Genomic DNA, 24,734 nt, shown 5'->3' on the forward strand with positions numbered 1-24,734 from the left:
AATCTATTCAAAGATGTTTTTCTCCCAAATTTTAAACATGTTTGTTTGTGCCCACAGGGTGTAAATTCCCATTAACCAAGATGGTTTTGATTGGTGCCAATAAGTTTAATAGAGCTTGAAACATTTGACTATTATTCACATCAGCTTACAATTTATTATAATCGGCATACCACTTGGTAATGTGACGCCCTACAGGGACGGCAGTGTTGGTCCCTCGGTCGTTTGGTTTACCACTTTGGCTCAGACTAAAATATCTCTAAAACTATTTGTGGAATTGCCTTGAGCCGTCAGCATGTTAGCAGGCTGATTTCAGTATAGAGCTCAAAGCACAGGCTCTCATTGTAGCAAGCCTGGCTGTAGACTCTCTAGAGTCTTGTTATTACACTGTAGAGACATTTGAGAGACATTTGGTGTCTGATATATGCTCACATTTATGTCCATAAAGCGATTTGACACTGTATTGTAATGAAAGCTATTTAACACAACAACAAAAGCACATTTCCAGTTAACACACACACCACTGTCTTAACTAACCAGCATAATCACACCTGCATTTATACCGGGGCACTCTCCTTTTAAACTTTCCGGACTCCCCCTCCCTGTGATCTCTCCCCTCGTACCGTTGAGTGATGGCTTAAAAGGGAAGGGAAGTTAATGGCAAACATAATACCCCTCTTGCCTGTCAATCTAATCCGTCCTCTCAAAGAAGAAAGGGGGAAACTACCAAAGAAAAGAACTTGGTCTGTTTTATTTTTGGATATTCATTTAATGATAATATCACTTTTTTTGTACAAATAAGTTCACATAATTAAAAAAACATTGAATGACAACAAACACTTCCCAAAATAAACAGGGAAAAATTAACAATTGCATCGAAAATACTTTTGGTTATTTTCAATATTTTCTATATTACAGACAAGTATTCCAGTTGCATTGGTAGATGGTCTCTTGTGTGGATTCCCAAGGCACCTTGTTAGCACCAAACTCCTGGCGGTGGAAATACTACAACAGTATGTTAACAGACATTCACAGATGTGTCTTTGGTGTGTTTGTCTTTAGGCAGAGTTGTTTGGAGCTTAAAGTACTCCTTGGCATGCAGGCTCATAAATGGGGTGACTGAAAGTAACCTGACGTCTGCAGGTCTTTGCACAAGCCCCAACATGTACCCGAATTATCACAGATGTTATCAGATCAACACACTCTCTTCTTTCACTTTGCAAGTCTCATTGTCTTCTACACAGCAATATAAACACTCTGTTGTGCCTCTGGCCTTTTCATAGTCTGGTTAGGTGCAAGGAAGCAAAACTGGGACTCTTCTTGCCAAGGAGAAATTGTGAACAGCATTATGCCGAGCAGGATATTTTTACTCAAGAGAAACACAATACACAACCACCACTTGCTTTGCTTGTTGTGGGTCAGGTCGAATACTATGTTGAACGTGAATTGTGGTCGAGGGTGAAAAAACTGATTTTCCCTTGAAGGGAATATAATGAATAAATAAAGTATTTTAAGTTATCTTTTCCTGTGGCGTTGTTGCCATGTTTTAACTCTAATTGACTTGAGTTTTAAACTATAGGTATGATTCAGTGCAACAGTGAAACAGAATGGGTTCAGTCAACTGCTTCCCGGTGTGTACCTTTTGTAATCCTGCTTCCCTTCTCCCTTTGTGGTGTTGAAACAGGCTGAGGGCTTCAGAATGGGGAAGGGGGATTTAGTCTTGAGTCTGTCCAGACTCACATCTACTTAGACTGTCTGACATTCTGGGGCAAAGCCCTTTGATTGACTTTGCTGGTACCAAACGCGTTTTAATCTTCAAAGATTTTAATCTGCTGTTTTGTCTGTTAGTCACAAGAGGTGGGGGTTGAGGATATGAAGGGGATGTTAACACAATGTTGCACAATAAAAAATACAACAAAGACACAGGTATAAAAACAATACATACAAAAACACCCAACAAAAACCAAAAGTTTAAGAGCCGAATAAAGTAAAACAGGCGCCAGCTATTTACTCTGCACATCTTGGTCTGAAAGGTCATTCACAGAAAGCACTGATCTCTTTGGGGTAGTACTGATGAGTTACAACATGCAGCAGAAAGAATTGCTGATGATGCTTAGCTGGACGATTGTTATGTGGAGAAGGCAACAAAAAACCATTTCAGTGCACACTCCCTTATGAATAACATGGAGGGCACGGGGTCACTATGTCCCTTAACCCAAGTTTTCATCCAAAGACAGCACATCATCAGTTCTAGCACAATAGCTTGAAAGTTGAGAGGTGGCCAGTCCAGCAGTGTGAGTCAAGAAAAACCATTGAAGCAGAATGCAGCATGTAAATGGCGTAGAGACAATTTCAATGCTTTTGATATCCAGAAATTGTTTGGAATTTTTTTACTGTCTACTTAGACAAACAGAAAGCATTGAGTTAAATATATGTCCAGTTTCTCCTTTGCTGGTTGGCTTACTGTGTCCTCCACATTCACAGCAGTTGCTGCTCTCTGTGTTTCACCAGGGGGAAAAGAGAATGAAAATCTCATTTTAAGTTAGAGTAGTCAAAGCCACATGTCAAAAGTAGGAAGGCTTGTGTGAGGACATATTGTTATTTGATGTACAGTGATCCTGTAGTAGCAACACCTCATATTCCAGATTTCCATTTTGAACAGCAGGTTCAGGGATCATAATGTGGGGCTGTTTTTTAGGCAGTGTCCCATTGTCCAAACCAGCCTTAACTCCATCCAACTGTAGCTGGGAAGGCTCAAGGTCCAGCTCCAAGTGACCCTTGGCCCTCTTTCTACGAAGATAGCATACTACTCCCAGTGCTACTGCTATCAGTACCAGCAATAGCAAGATGGCAACTGCAGGCACAACCATAGTAGTCAGTCTTGGGTCAGTTATCCGTGCATCAGGGCTGCTGAGGATGTCAGGGGCTGTATGGGCCTCAGTGCACACACTGTCTATGCCACTAGGTGAACCTAGTGGACTGGCACAAACAGTGTAAGTGGAGTTGGGCCTCAGGCCTCTGAGTCTGTACTCTGGGAAGGATGCAGGCAGGCTGAGTTGAATTGGCCTGCGGTCTGGTCCAGAGAGATTGCGGTAGGTTAGGCGAATTCCACGGATGTAAGGACGCATTTCAATGAAGCGGTGAAGGTCCACCAGGATTGAAGTTGCTGTTACATCATGTGAGCTAATGTCTGCTTCATCTGCACTCACAGTTGCCATGGGGATTCCAGCTTCAGGTGGTGACGGTGGGTGGTAGTTTTGGACTTCACAATACAAACCAGAAGTGCCATGTGGACAGGTACACTCTACCTGACCATGGTGGTCTATACGACAAGTACCCCCATTCAGACAGGTGTTAGAAGGACAAAAATGCTGATCCTCTCCTAGGTCCCTGCTGCTGCTGCTGGGGGATGCAGGAACGGGGGGCAGGGGAGGCTCATTATATTCGTCTGTGGGTTCATCACTAGCCCTAGGGATTAGAACAGCTTCAGTAGTACTTGGAAAGGTGGTGACAATTGCAGGCTGGATAGTAGTAGTTTTGACAGTACTAGTGGTGACCGTAGTTGTGGTAGGACAGCCGAAATCTCTGTGGTCCAGTCTCTCCAATACCTTCCCGGAATTGATAGGTGGGAAATGGCAGCGGGTTTCCTCTGTTCTCTCAAGGGTGATGCTCTGGGCTCTAAGCCATTTTGGGAACCACGCTAAGTCACAAAGGCAGTTGAAGGGGTTCTCTGCCACTGCAAGCTTTCTGAGGTGGGGGAATAGCTGGGAGAACTCTTCAGGGAGACCCTGCACACTCAGGCTGCTGATGTCCAACTCCTGAAGATCACCAAGGTTCTGCAGGTCCTGAACTTTAAGAGGACCCATTGGGTTCTCTGCCAGACTGAGGTGAATCAGCCCTCTGATCTCCTTTAGCACAGCAGGGAAGGAGTCAATTTCGTTTCCTGAAATGTCCAGTTCATGGAGGTTCTTCAGACTACCAATGAGCTCCTTATCCAGGCTGGTGAGCCCCACACCACCAAGTTTGAGTGACTCCAGGTTTGGGGTCTGGAGGTCCGAGGGACCCAAGGTTTGTAAGACATTAAAGCGAAGGTCCAGCAGCAGCAGATGGGGCATCGAGAGAGCAGGCAGGGATGTCAACTGGTTGCCCTGTATTTTGAGTTCCAGCAGGTGCTGCAAGCTGTTAAAAGCTGCAGGGTGAATGGTCTTGATAAGGTTACTATACAAATAAAGACGTTCAAGCAGTACCATACCCTGGAAGCATTCCTCTGAAATGTGGGTGATCTGGTTGGATGACAGATCCAGGTTTCTTAAAGAGGTCAAAGGTTCAAACACCCTATCAGGAATTTCAGTCAGTTTATTTTGACTTAGGTCTAGCATTTCCAAGTTCTCCATACCATCAAAGTCCTCAGATGTCAAGCCTTCAATGCCATTGGCAAAGAGATAGAGACTTTTTGTGAATGAGGGCACTCCTTTGGGAATGGTGGAGGAACGTCTCTGAAAACACAAGATGGACTCTGGTGTGGAGCAGGTGCAGTCCTTTGGGCAGTCGCTGGACAAGATGCAATCAGGGATAATGAGGAGGAGTAGAAAGAGCACCAGTTGAGTCATATAGACCTTCATGGTGCAGACTGGCTCCATGCTCCGCCTAAAAAAAGAGAACATAAATATATATCGTTAGTAACTTACATTCATCAGAGAAACATACACATTTTGACAGATTGTAAATGGGATAAAAAGGACAACACATAATATTACTGTTTTCTGTCACTATTGTGGAACATGTGTAGTTTTGGGATCATCCAGCTGTTGCATCAAGCTATGAGATGGATACAGAGTAATGTCTAATTTCTTTATGATTCATATTTTCTCCCTATAAAGCCTAGTTTCCAAACCAGCCTGGATCAGCTATCGTGTGGTTCTACAACGTGTGGTTCTTAAGAGTATTTCATGGAGGGAGATTACTATGAAAGGTTTAATTATGCATAGCCAGTGATCAAAGGGTCACAAGGCCTCTCAAACAATAGGGCTGCAGTCATGACCTCATGCTTCTAAGGAAAAATTGACATATTGGTATCCTGCCTCACTTTTCTGACTAAAAGGGGGCCACATTCTTCTTGCTATGATCTGTGTAAAAGAGAGCACTGTGGGATTTTCAAATCCCAGTATTTTCTTCTGTAATGATCCTACAGATGCAGATTGTGTGCATGCGCGTCAGCAATATGCCACCGTTATTTACTGCACACGCTCTGTGGTTGTGGTGGGGGCCCAGTTAACTGTTCTTCCTATGTTTATGACAGATTCCATAGATTATGAAAGGAACTCATATGAGCCAATTTATCTCGGTTTGGACGGTGCACCAAACTGAAAACACAGCGTGACTTTGTATGCCTTTCTGTCTCTCAAGCGCTGTGAAAAGCTCTACACACACTCTCTAAATGTTGCACCCTAAACACTGGTCTGGCCTCTCCAGTTTCATGTAACCATACCGTGTCAGTTTTGTGTGGCTGTGTGTCTGCCGTGCTGCACGTGGCCATGCATCTGTGGATGATTTACTGTTCAGCGTTCTAAACTTGGAGACGAGCTCCGCTGAGAGCCTGGTGCTGCTTCCTCAACCATGGAGCAATGCAGACAACACACTTGTATGTCAATATGCATATTGACGGTCAAACAAGGGTCTTAAATATGGTAAAATGAATGAAATATACAGAAACTACATTTTCTGTTGCTGTCAATCCTATTTTAGTGGCGTGTCAACATTGTACTTAAGATGGCTTAAGTGAAGGAATGATGGAATGAGGAAGGTGAGAGGTATGAGGGAAGATAAAGAAGAAAGTAGTTACGGCAGTTTATCATCCTCTTCTATCAACTCAAGTGAGACGACCTTGGGGGGGAAGAGACAACATCTCTTTCTGTTGACCATTCCTCTTCTTTTGACAGCTTTTGGTTTTCTCTTATCTTATTCATTGGGGTTGTGTACTTAATCCTTAACCAGAGGCATCCTGGTGTGCTTAGTCTGAATCTGCAAAAAAATGAATTCTAGGTGTCCTGAAATTACTTTTGTTCATATCATAGTTTAGGTTGAATGTATCTCCAAACCTGACTTTTTGAACATTTACGACACCCAACAGAAACAGAATGCTGGTGGGCTAATTTTAGGGCCTTAAATGGTGCAGTTGTTAATGTCTGCACTGTGCAAATACCTGAATGATACGGCAAGTATGTGTGACTTATAATTTACACCGATGCAGCATACACAGAGAGAACATTGTGTTCTTACAGTGCTTAGGGTTGTGGCCTGTTGCCCCATAAATGTCCAAGAAATTGTGATGTTCTTTTCTTCTGCAGTAATTCTATTTTGCTTATCAACTGTGCATATTTTTAGCTTTTCAGGGATTGAAGTAGTATGTAGAAACACACTTAAGAGCTCCTTCTACTTTATCCTCTATAAATAAATAATATGTGGCTGTATGTTTTTCATTTACTCACAGGTATCAGTGCCACAGAAATCAATTCAAGCCAGTAACAGTAGCATCAGAGACAACTCTCTTTCTGCTTCAGCTCTTTCCTTTCACTTTTTAATGAAACATTTTCTTTACAAAAAAAAAATCCCTGCCTCGAATGTCAGAACTTGGAGAGGAGATCAAGGGTTTTATTTTTGAGGGGGGGGATATCATCTCATCACGCCACCGCTATGGCATTTATTTTCCTTCTCTTTCAGCATACTTTTCTTTCCGGTCCTCCTTGAAATTGCAACCTCCTTGGAAAGATTCCCTGATGTCTTATTTTCCCTTCTCCTGTGTATACACTAAAAGCCAAATTCTTTGAAAATAGTCACGCAGGAAAAAGTAGGCTTCATTACGGGACTCGTCAATGATTGAGGTGCAGATGGAATGGAGAAAAGGAAGGACTGAAAGCTGGACTGCTGTGCTGCATGGGTGTACAGAAAGAAAAAAGGCAAACAAAGGGATCTCGTAAGATAAACAGGTGATGAAGGGGATTTAGAGATTCAGGAAACAGCTTGAGCTCTTACAGATGGTTTTAAGTTTTTATGTCATGGCTGTGTGTGGGAAGCTGCATCTCAGTTTTAATGCAGTATACTGTGTACGTGTAAGTGCACGTGTCTTTCTATGGTCGTGGAGACAAATTATCTGTGTCTTGACTCCGAAAATCCAATCTCATTCCTTCCGCTGATAAAGAAACCTACATTCGGTACAGTACATCAGGGCCAGAGAGGCATAAGGGTCCAGGGCTAGAACATAAAACAACATCAAGGCACACATGAGAGGAGAGTGAGCTCTGCAGATAGAATGAAATATTTGTCTTAGAAGTTCAACGTGGAGTTTCTACCATAGCTCCCTGGGGCAGATTGTTTATTTGAGTGTGCCTCATTCCAACCAGGGCCCTCACATCTGATAACCCAGTGGAGGAGAAACCGTCGATGGGGAGGGGTTCAGACAGTGCAGATCGTAGATAAACCGGAGCTTGATAGGTTAGATTCTCCTGTTTTCTTGCTTTTTGGATTGCAAGTGACTTGTGCGGGTCTTATCAGTACGTAAGATAAGGTGCAAACGTGGCGTCACCACAGAGTGGATCCACAGTGCACTGTGGTGCAGTGTGACTCCTGACTTGTGTGGCTGCAGCTTAAAAGTTTTGAAGTGGGTGGAGGTGGGCGGCCTGGAGAGAGAGAGATAGTAGAAAGACAGGCTTGTCATCCTGCACAAGAAGCAGTACCCCCTCCCATCTTGCCTTCCTCCTCCTTTCTTGAGTTGTAATTTCCTTTTCTCTCCCCTGCGTGCTTGTTGAGACATTCCTGAGACAGGCAGCAGCTGAGTTTGAAGAAGTAAACTGGTCCGTCTCATTGGCTTGGTATTCAGAGATTAACAGGAAGTTTTTCTGAGTATATAAACAGACTATATATTGGATGAATGATCGCACTGCTTATGAGACGGGGAGTAAAAAAACTTCTTTGAGACCAGTTCTGTAATTTAATAATTGTTCCTACATCTGTGTCTTCTTTATGCTCGAGTCGAGGTTTGTGGGTTGTATTAGTATTGACTGATGCAGAATCACCCGAGCGTCAGAGCGAGGGATGTGAAAAAACAAAGAAATGAGCAGAGAAGGTCTTTTGCGCAACACTAACCGAAATCCATGGTCAGCCCCTTGAAAAGAAATATTAAAGAGGCAAAAGGAAGAAAAGATTTTGTTCCTCTCTGTCAGCTCTCCTCTTATCCAACTATTTTTTCTTTTTTTTTTTCTTTTCAAGATGAAGAGGAAAAGAAAACATGAGCAGGGGAACAGCAGAGACAAAAGCAGGTTTCTGTCAGCGGGGGCAGAGGGGTGGAGAGGTGGATAAGACCTGGCTTTGGGAGGGTGAAATGGGCTTCGGCAATTAAATCCCGGCAGGCCGAGCGTCAAGAGCCCTTATCTTCAGAGCTGAAGGCCAGCACTGAGGGCCAGTGAAGGGTACAAGAGGGAGTAGAAAATGTGGTGTGTGTGTTTGTGTGCGTGTGGGGAGGAGCCGCAGGTCAGTGTGCACTTGCATAATTCAGCAGACCGAGCAAGAGATGACAGGGGGGGTCACAGTAAGGGGATAAGGCTGTACACTACAGAGTACATATTCTCATTAAAGAGGCCCCTTCTCTTCTGGGACTTTATCTTCTTAAGCAACTAGGCTTGCAAAACGTGCATTAAAGTATGATCTACGGTGTTGTAGGTCTGACGACTCGGTTCACGAGGGCACACTGCTAACATATATTACTCTAGCAGATTAACTGCGGTGGCTCAGGAACATTAATTCATATTGGCTGTAAATGATAACTTCAGCACCCAGAGAATTACTGGTGATGACGGCTGATGTGGCCCCTCTGACCCCCTCCTCTCTCCCATGGCCCCTTTGGCCCTCTCTGTGTTTGCCCCTTTTCCATCCGCAACCTCATGAGAAGACAATGAACCAAAGGAGTGAGTGTTACAAATGCTACTTCCACCCTGTGTCTATGTCGGCACAATCCATGCCACAGAAGGAGCCAGTTACCCACAATCCAGCTGGGTTATCCATCAACATTGACAAAGGGGTCATTTGGAAAGGAAAAACAATAGTTGTGTGGAATATGTGAAGATAAAGAGATAACTTAAAGAGTCGCGCAGGAGGGTAAGCTACATGTTTGTGCAGACAGAAGAAACACGCAGCACAAGTATGTTTTGGAAAATGTCAGCCGTGCTAACGCAAGACTGTTGGTATGCGTGTGATGTTTGGAAGTATTTGTTTATGGCATGAGCTAATGTCGCTAATGTTTTTACTTTAGATATGCAAACCGAAAGGATCAAAAAAGCAAAGCGTGTGTAGAGCCGAAAACGTGAGGAGTAATAGAACACTTGAATCAACATTCTCATCCATTTCCCTGGTTTTAATTTGCATAGCGTGTGTTCATTCAAGTTTAAGCTCTAAACTATGACTTCTCTTAATTTTGAAGGAAGGATGTCTTTATTTTGAAAATAAATCTGATAAAACAAAAGCAAATGGCTTTTTTCCTGTCGTAATTTTGTAACTGTCACGGTAAATAATACGGCAAAATTTGTGATGAGTCAAACAGCAGTTTGGGTGTGCGTAAAACGTACGTAGAGTCAGAAACAGATTTTCCTTAGAGAGACGATTCCCCAAAATACACTCCACTAACAGAACCCTCACATCAAGGTCAATCAAGCAGGCGGAATACAAACACAGACAGGGGAGAGAAGGACATGCAGAATGATAGTTTTACTACATCTGTCACTTGAAATACTCATCTTGAAGCCACCATATCATTGTAATGCTTTGTAGTGGTATGACGTGGTATTAGTGGCCATGGTTGTTTTACAATGTTGTGTACAAACAAAGCTTTCCAACTGATTTCAGCCTCGCCACAAGGACAAACACTGTATTACTCACATGCATCGTACACATCACCGCCGCCTTTTGCTGATTGATGTCAGAGTGTTGTAGTTTCAATTAACACAAACAACCACTTAACCCGCAGGTTCCTTTCACATTGCCTCTTTATTTCCTTATGTCCTTCTCTCTTCCATACTCCCTACGTTGTGCATGTCTGCGTGAGTAGCAACGCAGCTCATTAATGGTGTGAAAGGCAGCTCTTTCTACCTCAGGATTATACCATTAGAGCCTGCAGCTGGAAGACTTAAAACCGAACCCATAACATACGGTGCGAGTGTGACTGGGCGGGTAATGGAATTGTAAAACCTCATTAATTACAAGTTTTGTGATCCAAGTCAATAGTTACTTTTTGGCTTTTCTGTTTACTTATTACTAAAGAACGGATCGTACAATATTAACACAAAAGCCGTAAGGAGGAACCTGAAAGCCATATCAATCATTGCGCCGTCTAGTTCATCTTGTCAGATAGCATCAGTCGAAAGGCCCATGAACCAGTGAACCGGCGACCGACTCCTTGAGGTCAGAGGTCAGCTTTGGATTAGTGTTTCCCTTGCTGCTCAGTATTCTGTGTCCTCTGTTGTAACTGTGGAGCAGACAACACAGATAACAGGCGCTGTTAAACATGGGCCCACACCCAGCTCCAGTTTCAAAGACGCACACCTGAAGCCAAATGGTCCTCGTCTCCACAACAGGTGCTTTCTACGCTCCTCCGGGGCAACATGAAACCCAAAACCTCTGGAGTGTGTCTAAGTAAATGATGCGACCTGTGCCAAAGCTGAAGACTCCAGCCTCAAGAGTACAGAGCAGCCGGGCAGCCAAACCAGAGCGGAGCTGGGCTCTGCAACAGCATGTCTGCCGTCGGGCCTCCTCTGAGCTTTAGAGCACAGAGGTCAAGCACTAGGAGTTCCAAAAGGAAACATGGACAATTTCCTTTTTGTTTCATTTATGAAGGATATGACTGATGGTGCTGTAGATGCTAGACCTTATTTTATTTTTATAAAGGTACTTTACAGGATGCCCTGCCCGAGGTACAATCTCTCTTGTTCTCTTGCTCTCTTTCTACCCACAGATAGTTTACTATCGTTTTTTTCCCCAGCAGAGCGATGTCTCAACACTAGTACACGCGTCTTTCATCAGTGCACCCAGCCCTGTGACCTACTGGGACTGATAATCAGTCGGGGTCACAGTCATGTTTCCTTAATAGGAAAAAGATCTTCATCACAGAACTCTCACATTACAGAAACACAAAGGATTTCAGTGCTCGACGGACAACCTAGTCTTTCATCAGTTTTCTTATTTGTCTTTGGTGTTTGAATCCACAGCTGCTGTCGGTGCCATGTGCACAAAACAATGGCTCAGTCACAACCTAGTGGTATAAAAACAACAAACAACCACTCTTACCCACTTTCTGTCTACTTTTCTCTCCTTCTCTTTTCTGGAAGACACAGTAGTAAACCACACAATTGCAGAAGTCAGGATCCGATGAGTCCAAAAAGCACCACATCACAAAGACACACTAATTACGGCATCCTTGGACTCTCGCTAATCTTTGACTTCTGCCTTCCTGTCCCGTGCATGACCGTCCTCGCCTCCTGCTGTCTGGACAACCGAAAGCAAGCTGGTCTCAGCCACAAAGACGTCTCCTGAGACATCCTTGAGATCACCTCAGTGAGCTTTGTGGGGACAAGACAATTTCCATGCACTGTGTGTGCTTGTGGTTTTAAGTGGCTGGATCGACCAGTTTTATCAGTCAACTGTGCTCACACTCCAACGTTCTGGCTTGATTGACATTCAGCTCTAAATACTGCAGTGCTACTCCAGGTCGTTCCCTACTATCATGAGGTGCAGCACCCTCGACAAAAACCCTGCTGAGAGTTCCCTCTGACCATCTTGTTCTTGATTTATTAAAAGAACAGGTGATGGATCACAACTTTTCTTCCAACAGAGCTGTGTAAGAGTTAAAATTTGAGCATAACTGAATCCAAGGTTTTGTATGAGTCAGACGACAGGCAGCCCGACTGTCTTTGTTATACAAACAGAGTCACACGCATTTAATGATGCCCTGTTGGCTGTGTCAATCATGCGCCCTCTCCTTCCCTTGCTCTTCTGCTCACCTCTTTTCTTTCCTCTCAGGTTTGTTCATGTAGCTGTTGAGAGTATGACTGGAATCTTACGAAGGCCCGTCTCCTCCGCCTGCCACAGCAGCCCTGCGGGGGCTTGTGGCAACAGTGTTGCTGTCAGTGTTTGTTAGAGTTGTGAAAGCTCAAGTCTAAAGTAAGGGGTCGGTGAGCAGAAACTTGGAGCAGTGCTCACTCTGACGGTTAAACAACGTGTTTACCTTGGTAAATTACAGTAGCACAGTATTGGAAACTTGGAGAAGACTTACACAAACTCACTCTTCATTCGCTTGGAGCAAAATGTTTGATTGGACTAAGCAAATATTCAATGTTCAAACAATTGCAAGGTTGAAAACCTCTCAATGCACCCCGGGCGGCCTGCTGCGGTATAGGCCATAAAGCCTGCCTCCTCCATGTTAGCAAATGGGACATGGGCCACCTTTGATACACAAAGTACGCATCACATACATTAAAGTATTTTCATTTTTGTTACAATTCTGGTTCGAAAAACAGGTGAGATGTCATGATTGACAGCTGAGATTGACTTGGCTTTTTATTGTTAGACATGTCAACATGTCGACTGTGCAAAGGGCACTATGATCATTAAAAGGTGTTTGTTACGTCTGGTAGAGGAAGGAAACAAGTAATTTATTGATAAGTGGATTGACAAAGGATTACTTCACTGTGATTAATTACATGTTTGGTTAAGTATGGTTTGAGTCACGTCCATATTCAGCTCGTGACTTTGAGTGAGGTAAACATCATGCAAGTATCACAACCTTCATTTTAAGACTTGCTTTTCAGCCTCTCTCTCTCCCTCCTTTAACGTTACTGTCATTCTTCCCTGCAGGCTTTTCTCCCTCACTAAGAACAAAACACCTCAGACATGTGCCTCACACACAGGATAAATCTGGGCCCTAGATCACTTGTACAGATATGGTTGTCACATTGGAATTTATTGTGAAACGGTGTTGGTATCACGCCAGTTCTGAGGAGGTTGGCTCTGATTCTGTCCCAAACATTGACATGCTTCTCCTCAGTGGCCTCAGGTGCCCTGCAATTACGACCTGAACAAAGACATGCTGACTTATTCATTACTAGGATTATTATGACAGCCTGATTTGCAGAGCGTTTTTCTTAGACACATGTCTGATGTGTTTAATTGTGTCGCCCACTCTTATCTTTTCGAATGCTGTCTAACAGCATATAAATAGTCTGTGAGGATGTGTGGTTTAGTGTCACGGCATACAAATAATGAATTTTACGATAATTTACGATCCCGACTCTGAAGTGAATCTGACATGCCTCTGGGTGAGGCGATCCAAAAGATTTCTCAGCGAAATGACACTCCTATGCCAACCCCTGATTAAAAAGGTGAAGTCAACCACAATGACAGCTGTAGAGACATCAGTCAGCAACAGTCTATTAAGACATCAACCCCTGACCCTCAACACAACAATTTGCCCGCAGCAGGTTTGCGAAGATTCCTCGTGTTCAGCACAAACAGGACAAGAGTGAAGGAAGTGGCGAGAGGGTTGTGACAGAAGTGGAGGAATAGACCTAAGGCTCTATCTCCAGCCTTTGTTAGGATCTGCCAGACAGAAAGAGGAATACTCGAAACAATCCCCAAATTCACCCCAGGCCGGTTTTTCAAGGACCATGACACATGTTTCCAAGTTTAGACTCTTAAACAACAGATTATAAATCCATCAAGTATTTTTTTTTGTCTAATGCTGCTAAAAAAACAAGGGCTGATCGGAGAACACATCCATCCACCAAGACCAATACCTTGGGTCGAATCTTCATGGAACTCGGTTCTATAGTTTTTTCATAACCCTGCTAACAAACCAACCACAATGATGAAAACATAACGTCCTTGGCAGAGGAAATGAGTGGTAACCAATGGATGGTAAAGAAAACGCATTTAAAATTATAAATAACTCCGCTGCATGGTTTGCATAGTTATTAATGCGATGTAAATCAAATGTGATTTGCATTATTCGAGGTAAGCATGCAAAACCCCTGATGCCTTCACACTGACGCCTGAATGAGGACAAAGAGGGTTCCTCTGTGTGGTTTCGAGGAAGCCTAGTTCTGTGTGTTCATAATACGGGAGTTGTGTATCAGTGTGTATGTGCTCCACGGGTTAGTCGCGCTGTCGTGTACAGAGATCCTGAGACGACTTAACATACTGCCGTGCAGACAGGGAGAGAGGAAGCGAGGGTGAGACAGTGATGGTTGGTTGTTATTGCAGTGAATTACCACTGGTCTGAAGGAAGAATAGTTTGTTTGTGTGCATCAACGCATCTGTCCAGACTGTCATCAAGTGAGTAGATTCCTGAGCCGACCTGTTAGGCCGCACAATGCCTACCTGTGTGTACAAATATGTACTACTTGTGGGTGTGCGTGTGCGGTGCAGTAGAGTATGACAATATCACGGAACACCCTTGTTTGCTGTTCCTTGTCCCCTTTAAGATAATAAACTGACATTCGTATACACTTGTTGTTGTGTTGGGCCGTCTAGAAGTTTAACACACAGCTACGGTGCACAGCCATTCCAAATCAAAGCCAATATTTGGTGTGTTAGCGTTTAATTTATTTTTAAAATGCACTTGTGTAGGTGTGGCATGGATGTGTTGTCGTCCCTCAGAGGAAGGCAGGACAAACACACTCAGGTTGACAGATTGTGCTGTAATTCTAGGCAGGGAATGCAAGCTTTGATGTTCAAACCCCAGCATCAAGGCAGACGCAGAGCCAGTATGCATATTGTCTGCATGACAAATATATTCAAGCAAGCAAACACACACACACCTTGAACAAACCCCTTCACCTGAGGAATGTGTGTTATGATCAAAAACTCAACCCCAGATTGGGAGCCCCACACAGCCGCCACTCTCTCGTCCTCCTCCTCCTCCTCCTCCCGGTGTCCCTGAGGAGCAGTGGGCTGCCCAGAGACGGAGAGGTGGAGGAGTGTGTGTGTGTGTATGTGTGTGTGTGTCTCTCTCTCTCTCTCTACCAGCCTACTGTCAGAGCTCATTGGCAACTAGCACAACACAGGAAGGAGGCAGGTCAGAGAGTGTGGGGTCAGAAAGGAGTCAGAGTGTCAAGTTGAACGTTTTTTAAAACAGGGACACAACAACCAGACCTCGGTACAGTGGAGGCAATTCAATAATTAGCCATGCCTACGGTATGTGTGTCTTAGAGAGATGGCCTCATTAGATGAAGAAAACTCAGTAACTTCCTAAAGCAGCAGAACACTGTAGATTTTATTAAATAATACTACATCTTGCATTCGTTCCGGTCTATTTTCTGCAGTGGCTGAATTTACATTTTGCCGCTCTAGTGAGTATTTATGGCAACAGGAATGTGTCTTTTGGATTGACTCTAAATAAACTAGTGCCCCTGGTTGTGGTCATGACGGAACATGTCACCCAGTGCAACAATGTGATGAAATCATGTGTTTTTAAATACTCTTTGGAGAACAATAGAGCTTTATGTCATTGACGGATCCTCGACATCGGACTCTGTAAACGGAAGATACTTCGCACACACGGAGGAGTCTACCTCCTGCCCACCTCCGCCCCAGCTCCACGACTTCAGTCCAAACCTCCTCCCTTCTCTCTTTTCCTTTTCCCTCCTGTCTGTAGTCCCACACAGCCTCACTGTATCTGGTAAATGCTGCGTGCGCGTGCGTGTGTTAGTTAAGAGAGCTGCTCTTGTTCTCCTGCCAGTCTCGTTAAGAGGCTCAGAGTTGTGTGAAAGGAGCCTATTGAGGAAGCAGGGTGTTACAGTTAACACAGGGAGGACCGCCAACAGCGTGTGGTCGGGGTTCCTCTCTGGGCAATTATTCAAAAGACTGCATTATTGTGACAAAGTGTCAAAAACACATTGACTTCCCGTGTAATCTATGGTGCGCTGTGTCTTGTGTTGCGATGAAAACTACTTCTGCTGTTTGTATCGTGGTAGCTGACCACATCTTATTCATAAGCACCAATACAGCTGTCAGATTTCATTTGGTGCTCACCCAGTGAAGAAGCGCTCTCCTCTGCTCCCGCTCCCCTGTCCTCGATCTGACGTCTCCCTTGCCTGCAGATAACACAACAGTTGTACCTGTTAGCTTAATTTGATGAAAGGTCCTCCCCGCCCACTCATTTGGAATCCAGCCCCCTGTCATACATAGTTAATGGCCCACAAGCAGGACAGGAAGCTTTTTTCCTCTTAATTGGTGGGATTCCAGCTGTGTGCGGGAGCGTGCTGAGCGCTGTGCGGCAGCAGAATGACAGAGCGGGGGGGGGGGAAGAATGCGGGCCGACCACTCTCCACTCTGTCAGCTCCTTGTCCTGCGGTATCAGCCCATCAGCTGTGGGCCCAATGTTTTTGTGTGCGCCGAGCGGTGACTTGAGCGTGACACAAGACAGTCTTTTTCTTTTGTTGCAGCCCCTATACGTTGTACTTAGTGTACTGCACGTGTGCTGTGTGGTATGAGCAGCGAGAGTCGGTCAGTTTCGCCCTCTTGATGAATGAGGTATTGTCTCAGGAGGGAAACAAAGGTCATCCAGGTTAGGATAATATTTACTGACGTGGCCTGCAAAGACTAAAATGTTGCTACATATGATGATGTAATTAATATCACAGAGAAGATATCAGGTTTTTCCTGGAATCATTTTCATTTTGAATCCGCGTCTGTGCTTTTCCTCGTGTTTGAATCAGGTGTGTGCGTTTGAGGTGTGTGTTGGCCCTGTGGCACAAGCACCAGCAGCTTTTACTTTAACTGATCCTCAGCTGGCACGGCCCAGGTTGCCCTGGCTGTTTGAGTGATAGCGTCTCATATTTCACTACCACAGAATTACGTGGTTACGTGTTCATGCAGAAGTCCGTGTGTGTGTGTGTTGCGTCGTGGAAATACGTTGTTTACGATTACTGAATGCTATTTTCAAACGTGATTATGGGATCTCAAATATGAATTGGTTTTGGAAAATCCGAAAACACAGTTGTTCTACCAAGAGCAACTTCCATATTTCTTTTTAATAGCTCACTACTTTGGGGTTTAAAGCACACAAAGCAGGAAAGATGATTTGCTGAGATGCAAAACATTATTCTCTCCCTTTTGCACAACACAGACGGTTAGTTGTTTGCACTGGATATACTCGTCTCACTCTCCCAGTACATTTCCAACTAAGTGCTCTTTTTAAGCCATATTTCATATACCTAAGCTCTGAGTCAGGGTGTGGAGGCGGAGACCAGAACATGGATGACTACATCGCCACATGCCACATTCCATTGTGTAACACCTGAAACTTCACGTCACGTTGCATCCAAAGAGCGTTGTTTACATCTGAAATGAACCTGTTACAGTCCAGGGGCTCAGTTTGGCTCGAAGCTACGGCCGCTCTCCGCAGCACATATGTTTATTTGCCTGTGAGTGTTTCACCCTGCTGCACAGAGGTGTTTGTGCATACTGTCACGTGTGTGCTCAGTGTGTGCTTTTGCCGTTATTTGCATACCAAATCGTGTTTGCCTGCAAAGGGACGGAGTAAATTTAGGGGCGAGTGTGACCCGCTTGTGTGTGGCTATTGTTTTTCGCGCTGACCTTGCCGCGCAGTTAGTTTCCCGAGGTCACTGTGTCTCCCTCTCAGACAGGCCCCTGGCTCCACTGTAAATATTTAGCTTTCAAAGTGGAACTCAGCACCCGAAATAGATGCAAATCATCTTTACCGCGAGGCTTCTTGAACAACGTCAGTACTTTTTCTTCAAGACAAAACTGCTGACAGCAGTATCCCTGCTTTGGTATGCATGAATACCCTCAGACTGCCTCTTCCAGATCTTTCCGAGAGACATTTGGTCTTTAATTTGCGCAGACTGAGCACTGCCAGAACACTGGTATCTTTTAACCTGCCAGTATGTTTTCTCTCTTTTGACAATTATTGGTCTATATTCATATTTATTCTCTTTTGAAGGGTTTATTTTTGTCTGCCATGCCCTCATTCCCCCTTTTTTTTTTTCTTTTTTCTCCGATTCCTTTCATCCTCTCTACCCACTATAATTTTCTTTCTTCATCTGCGTTCATCTGTTGAACATGAATATCGCCTCACCCTCCTCCTCCTCTTCCTCTCTTTCTCCTTTTCTCTCTGTGTCACTCCCTTTCCCCTGTTCCCCATCTGGTGTAATCTCTTCCAAGGCCAAACGGAGTCTGCAGTTAATGCCAGAAACACTTTGTAGAGCCATCATCTAAAACTGCCGACAATTTGTCCAAATCATGGCTCTAAGAATCAGCCCCGATCCCGAACCTGTTGAGGAAGACGCTTTACGAGTCACGGTGGATGTGCGCGGCCTCAGTCTCTAGTTTAAGTGACACTTCGATGCCTCTCGTAGGCACCGGTGACAGGCCGTGACTTGTGGCACTGTAACAACCACTCGCCTGTTGACTGCAGCGTTGAGTGATTGAGAGTCGGCTTGATACGCGGTGCCACATGCGGGCATCTGCACATACACATGCACAGATTTGCCCTCTCGTGCCGCCCCTTGTGCTCTCGCGGCGTGGACAGCAGCAGATAACGACACTATCTGCCGTCCCCCTGTCGCGACGGAAATAGACGTTAAGCAAAAAGGGCACGAGAGAACAACAAACTGACGTAATGGAGGACTGCGAGTACGTGTCCACTCTCAACAAGGTCTCAGGACACACACACACAAACCCAGAGGTACACACTTCGCCTTCACTCTGCTCTTATCCTTTCGATCCATGTTGGGTGGAAACTTACGAGTTAATGTTCGTCTCACTGGTTGTTTGTGTAATTTTCATTAGTCATTGATAGCTTGCGGTTAAACATTACACTTTATTCTCAAAGGGAGACCTGTCTTCGCTAATTCTGGTTTTGGTCAAATAGTGTAGGTGTGTGTGTGAGTGTGTGTGCGCGTGTGCCCTTGCTTTGCTCTCGCCCACTAAGATCTAGTTCAAGGCTCATTTTCCTAATTACAGTGCTGGGCTGAGGTAATTACAACCTAAGATTAAGAGCAGTTTCTCTTTTTTTTTATGGGCTCACTGAAATGCAGCAATTTGTGGTGGCTTTCTGGGATGAGCATCCTCCCTCTCATCCCCTCTCTCTCTCTCTCTCTCTCTCTCTTATTCTCCATCTGTGTCTCTCACTCTGTGTCTCTCACTCCATTTACTCTACTGGAGTCAGTTTAGGAATTTTGGGGGGAGGGGTTGATTTTGGCTTATGATGATTTTCTAACAAGAGTGAGAAGGTTAAGAAAATACCAAGAGTTTAATTTAATAAAAAGTTTGAAAGAGTCGTTTCTTTCATGTTGTGACTGATCCAAGGGATAATCTGCTTCAGGAGACAGACAAACCAGCAAAGTGTGTTTCTGTGTGTGTGTGTGTGGATCTGGATCTGGATGTGGACAGGGACGATGGCAGTTATTTGGGGTTTGCGCTCAAAGCTGGGGCACTCCAAAGCCTTCAGCTCCCTTCGCATGTGTGTGTATATTTATGCAAGGTTTTGAAGTGGTTCTTCTGAACGCATCATTTGGCTGCATCGGCGAGCTCTTCCTCAATTTAGCTTGGCAGGGACACAGGCTGGGGTTTGCCTCGACATACCGCTGGGTCAGCATTGATGTGTGAGGCTGAGGCCTTTCGAAGCTGGGGTTTTATATAAGACGCCTCTTCGACAGAGCAACACCCCCCCCCCCCCCCCCCCCCCAGATGTGCATCACCTGAGGAGGGGACACATGGAGGCCTTCTAATCTGACAGCAGAGGGACTGGTACATCTTGAATTCTTGTTTGCTTCATGTTGCTTTGAGGAAGACAGACACACGCTCACATTCACACACGAATTCAAACTTTCTGCCCTCTCTCTTTCTGCCCGGCTGTGAGAGTGCCCCACACTTGTCCTCCACCCCTAGCTCCACCTCCCTCCTCCCTTCCCCGGGCCTCCTCGCCTCAGCACCTGACTTTTAACCCTCTAATCCCGTGGATGCACTGGGTAAAATGCTTCAGTCACCGCCCCTAATTGGTGTAAAGCTGAGCTTCTTCGGTGGTACTCGGCAGGATGTGAAAATCCCTTTGCAGTTCAGAGACAGAGGAGACGCAACTTTCAGTGGGAACTTTATTGTGTTCATAAATTTACAGGCACCACAAGCTGCTGTGAAATGTCCGGCAGATCTTTCGGTCAACAACCGTCATCAGCAGATACAGACATCAGAGCTCTTTTCCTCCCAAGCTCTTTGGCAGGGATAATGAAATAACAGCTTTTTATTTTGTAAAAATCCCCAAAACTGATGAAAGTACAGACTGACACTTGGTCGGTAACCAGATCCTGGTCGGGTTGTGTGGTTTTAACGTCACTGTCACGGCGGTGTGACAGCGGGCCTGCGCTTAATTGTTTAAATTGGGTTTTATGACAGAGGGCTCCTTCGCCTTTCCGTCCACAGACCATCATTTAACTGGAAGAAATGTCCCGTGGGGGGAGCGGTAATCCACCCAGCGTGCACATGTGTCCCGCTTAGTGCTCACACCATCATGCACAATTGCACAGTTTATCGTCAAAGTGCCGCCATGTGTTGTGCAGCAATTTGGATCAGCTGTGACTTTAGCTTTGCATCACAAGTAGAAAGAAGAACTTTGATGCAACCCTCGTTTTTTTTCTTTCTCTCCTTCTCGGACTTGTTTCAGTCTCTCTCTCTCAGCAGTGAGAAGTCTGTGAGTGTCAACACGTCACTGTACAAACACAACAGTCGGCCGTACGGAGAGGGAAAACACGGGAGCAGGAAGAAGCGAACACTACAGCTTCACCGTCTCTAGAAAATAACCTCACTGGCACCGGCTCTGCCCACAACTCATCTCTTGTACTTTAAGTGTTGCAATTTATCCACAATAATATGGGATAATTGAACTCCTGGGGCTGCTCAGCTGTGACTGGCGGACTAATATAGACCAATTACAACCATTATACACTGTCAATGACACGGTAGCTTCTCCTGTGGCATAATGACAGTCTGTGAGGAAACACATGGCGAGGAAACCAGTGTAGGGGTTAATAGCAGGATGATTGGAGTAATTCACGTCGCCTGCTTTGCCCCCAGGGAAGAGTAGGTCGATTTTCCGTGCCTGTTTATGGAGCCACGACTAATCAGGCTGAAGAACGGGAAGGAGACTGTTCTTACATGAAATAAGCCTCTCATTCAAAAAGCGGATTAGATATATAATTTGTCATAATCTGGTTATATTTCAATTTTTGTGTTGTGTCTTGGGGCTACTGGTTTTTGTCTCTGAGGAAATTAGAGACAAGAAGTCTTTCACATAATAAATTAAAAATAAAATGTCCCCGTTATTACATTTTGTGTTAACACAAAGATATTATATCTTTAACAGGGATTAGTGGGATCACGTTTCTGTGGTTATCACCCCGGCAATTAAATATTTCATTCAACACTTGAGTTTAAAGTCCTACACATTTAAAGCTCCTCGGGGATAAAGTATCAGATCAATGATACCTCTCAGAGAAAAAGTTATATGACACAATATCTGCACAATATTTGAAACAATGAGGTGGTGTTATCTGAAAAATAACAAAGGCTCTGACAGTGATTTGTATTTGTGCTTTGTAGAATAGAGACGTGTCTGAACGCGTCGTGTCCTGTCACTTTATTGGATGTTCCTTTATTAGCGAAACTCACTTTGAGTTTCTCAGATGTTTGACCTCATGGAATCATTTCATATCAGTAGCAGCTGTTGATGAACCTCTTTGATATTTCAGTGTTATCGCCCATCACGCTTATAACTGAAAGTTGGCCGACGTTACGAAGCTGAAACTTGTCATCTACCCCCGGTGTTGAGGATTATTTAGTAGCCTGATTAATTCAAGATCGGCTGATGTTGTCAGCAGTTGTGAACCCACATCAAGTCAGTGCATTTCTAAGAATCAGACTTGGCAATGTCACTTATCTTTGCTCAACCTCCTTTCCTCAGCAGCTTTTGCTTTTAATCGATGCTCCAAAACTCAAAATAAACAGCACTGCGTCCACTTGTCTCCAGGTATAATACAGTCAAACCATTGTCTAGATGATCCTGTTTTGACCTCATGCTGCAAACATAACAAATGCATTGACTTTTCGTTATCTGACCCCCCCTGACCGCCCGTGGAACAACCACGCTTGTGTCTTAATGAACTTTCCGCTGTGGGACTTTTCCCCCGTGCGGCTCCAGGAGCAGCCGTCCTCTGTGGTTGAGGCGGCTCGGTGCGGTCTAGACTTTCGGCTCGGTCTCTGCCGGCTGTACGGCGTCCTGCGGTCCGACACCAGCCCGCCTCATTACAGCCCAGAGGACTGCTTTTACGCACCGCGCGCACGCTCCACGTTTTACGCATTTCGTAAACACTGACAAACTTTACTTTTATTGTGAGTCGATGGTGATGTGAAGCATCAGCGGCGCCGGCACAGCCAATAAAACCTGCTGCATCCAATATGTCAGTGGTGCCGAGTATTGATTTGCATTAAAAACTCTTCAAAACAACTGTAGACATCTGCAAAACGTCTTATTACAGGATAACTCTGCCCTTCAAAAGCATTTAAATGTGTTTTCAACTGTATCAACTCGCAGTTGAGCCAAAACAGAAAGGGTCAGTTTGAGTTTTCGTTGAGGGAGTTGTCAGGATACACAAACACAACTTCCACGAGCAGCACCGGTCTTCAAACGAACACAGAAACTCAACTCAATTGAAGTGTATTTTTTAATATATGAGGGGAAATGGTTCTACTCATCGGTGCATTCACTTGTTTCCAAAGCAAATCCAGCAATAGTTCGTCAACACATCTCCTTTGACGCGTCTTTACGCACGCTTTGCTCCTGTCGCACATGTTAAATCCCGAATCATTTATAAACCAGGAGCAGGAATTCCTTACCCTGAACTTCGAGGAGGTAAAGTTGGGGAGCGCAGTCAGTCGCGCATATGTCTTTATCCAAGCGGAGCAGTTCGCCGATATAACTCCAGAGACGTCGTAGGTTTCCCCCCGAATGTGCGCTCGCTCTGTCTCTTACAAGAAACAAAAAAAGCTCTCAAACGTACACGGTCCTCATCAAATCCTCGGGAGAGAGGTACACCGACCTCCACGTCCAGGAATGCGCTCGAGTGCTGCCTCCGCGGACAAAAAGCGCTTTATTGGTGAGCACAGAGGACAGCTTGGAGCGCAGGGATGGGAGGAGCGAGGCGCGGCGCACAGCGGCACAGCGCACTCCTGCACAGAGCTGCACACAACTCACCTTGCAGCCTCGGCTGAGCGCGGAACCACAGACACGCTGCCTCTTAATGCCTACCAGCACGACCTGTTTGGAGCCCGGGACATTGCGGGTCTAGACATTCGCCGTGCAGAGATGTTGGCTGCATTTCATTTGAATGACTGTTTCCCCTAATTACAGCGTGCTTTGCTTTTTTAAGTTTTCATTTTACTCCTCTGCTGAAAGATAAGTGAGTCAGGCTTCAGCATAATGATAACAAACACTTGTAAAGGACTAGATTACACGAACCAAACTGGGTAATTACCTGACACAGCCTTGAAACATAAATACAAAAATATGACATGGTTGACACTGGCAGAAATGTGTTGCCTCAGCAGTGTACATGTGCACATTAGCTGAGAAAGACAGTGAATACTTCCCAACGCCTGTCACAAACCACCAGTCAGAAGCTGGGGGCCTATGTGAGTGTCAGCCAGTCCCAACAAGGTACAGGAAGGTGATCTCTCTGAGGAACTGCGTTACCCCTGGTGTGTACTTTTAGCCACATGTCGCAGAATTAACCAGAACCCCGAAGTCTCTTGTGCACAGCGCTTTTATATTTGAATGGGTCTGGCCCGTGCAGTACCATCCTGCAGAGCTTCTGTTTTTCACCACATGCTGATGATAAAATTGTGAAAAAGAATTGAAACCAGCCCAAATTTCCTTTTTTTTGTAATTCTGAAGGTACAACAAGAAATAAAGTTAACAAACAGTCCTCTCTTTAGCCCGGAGGCCATCGCACATGTGTCCTGAAACCACATCACCCTCTGTATCCTAAGAGCAAGGGCCACTTTAGTTCCACTTGTGGAGCTTAATAGTTTGTATCTTCTCTTTTTTGACATCAGTCCTCATGCAGTCTGTGGGTCATGCCTTCCTTCTACTCCTACTGTAAAGGATTTATTACTCACGCAACACACACACACACACAAACACTCAGTATCATCTGTAAGGCATTACTGTAAATTGCAGGAATAGAGAAATGATTTCACGCTCGCCCCGCAGGGTCCAGATGTAGCTTCTCAGTGGTAGCCACAACCGAGTTTTATGTGTACAGGAGAAAAAAAAAGAAAGGGGGGGTAAGAAATAAATCTTACCCTCTTGTTCTTTATCACACACGTATGAGCCTCAACATCAGTGCACGTGCTCTCCTCTTTCTCTGTTCCTCCCCCTCGTTCACTCCCTCGCTCTCTACATAAATACACATAAACTGTGTGCAGGCTTCGACACCAGTGCTGACGTTGTCCAGGTGCGCTGAGGTCGACACATTTGTCATTCAACGTTTGTGGATGGTGATATAACCTTTTTCCTCATTTTTTTAAACCTCTTTTTTCACTTAATACTATTCGAAACAGGTCGATATAAAACGGTACAAATGTGTAAAGAATCAGAATCAGAATCAGACTTAACAAATCCT

At 44.8% G+C, this 24,734-nt stretch overlaps 2 protein-coding genes across 3 annotated transcripts in view; one reads left to right on the top strand and one right to left on the bottom strand.

The window, feature by feature from the left end:
• Positions 1–24,734, top strand: part of coro7 (coronin 7) — a 97,708-nt gene that overhangs the window by 49,513 nt on the left and 23,461 nt on the right. The gene's annotated exons all lie outside the window — the stretch shown is intronic.
• Positions 746–23,257, bottom strand: vasnb (vasorin b). 2 transcript variants are annotated; one of them, XM_053443542.1, is made up of 3 exons: positions 22,948–23,250; positions 16,069–16,130; positions 746–4,644 (listed from the first exon to the last, which is right to left on the bottom strand). In XM_053443542.1, the coding sequence occupies exon 3, from the start codon at positions 4,635–4,637 to the stop codon at positions 2,562–2,564; it is 2,076 nt and encodes a 691-aa protein (XP_053299517.1). In that variant the 5' UTR covers positions 4,638–4,644; positions 16,069–16,130; positions 22,948–23,250; the 3' UTR covers positions 746–2,561. The 2 variants fall into 2 exon arrangements, with proteins under 2 accessions (XP_053299517.1, XP_053299518.1); XM_053443543.1 differs by lacking the exon at positions 16,069–16,130 and having other exon boundaries at positions 22,948–23,257.

This window comes from Pleuronectes platessa, chromosome 16 (genome assembly GCF_947347685.1).
Source record: "Pleuronectes platessa chromosome 16, fPlePla1.1, whole genome shotgun sequence".
Lineage (NCBI taxonomy): Eukaryota > Metazoa > Chordata > Actinopteri > Pleuronectiformes > Pleuronectidae > Pleuronectes > Pleuronectes platessa.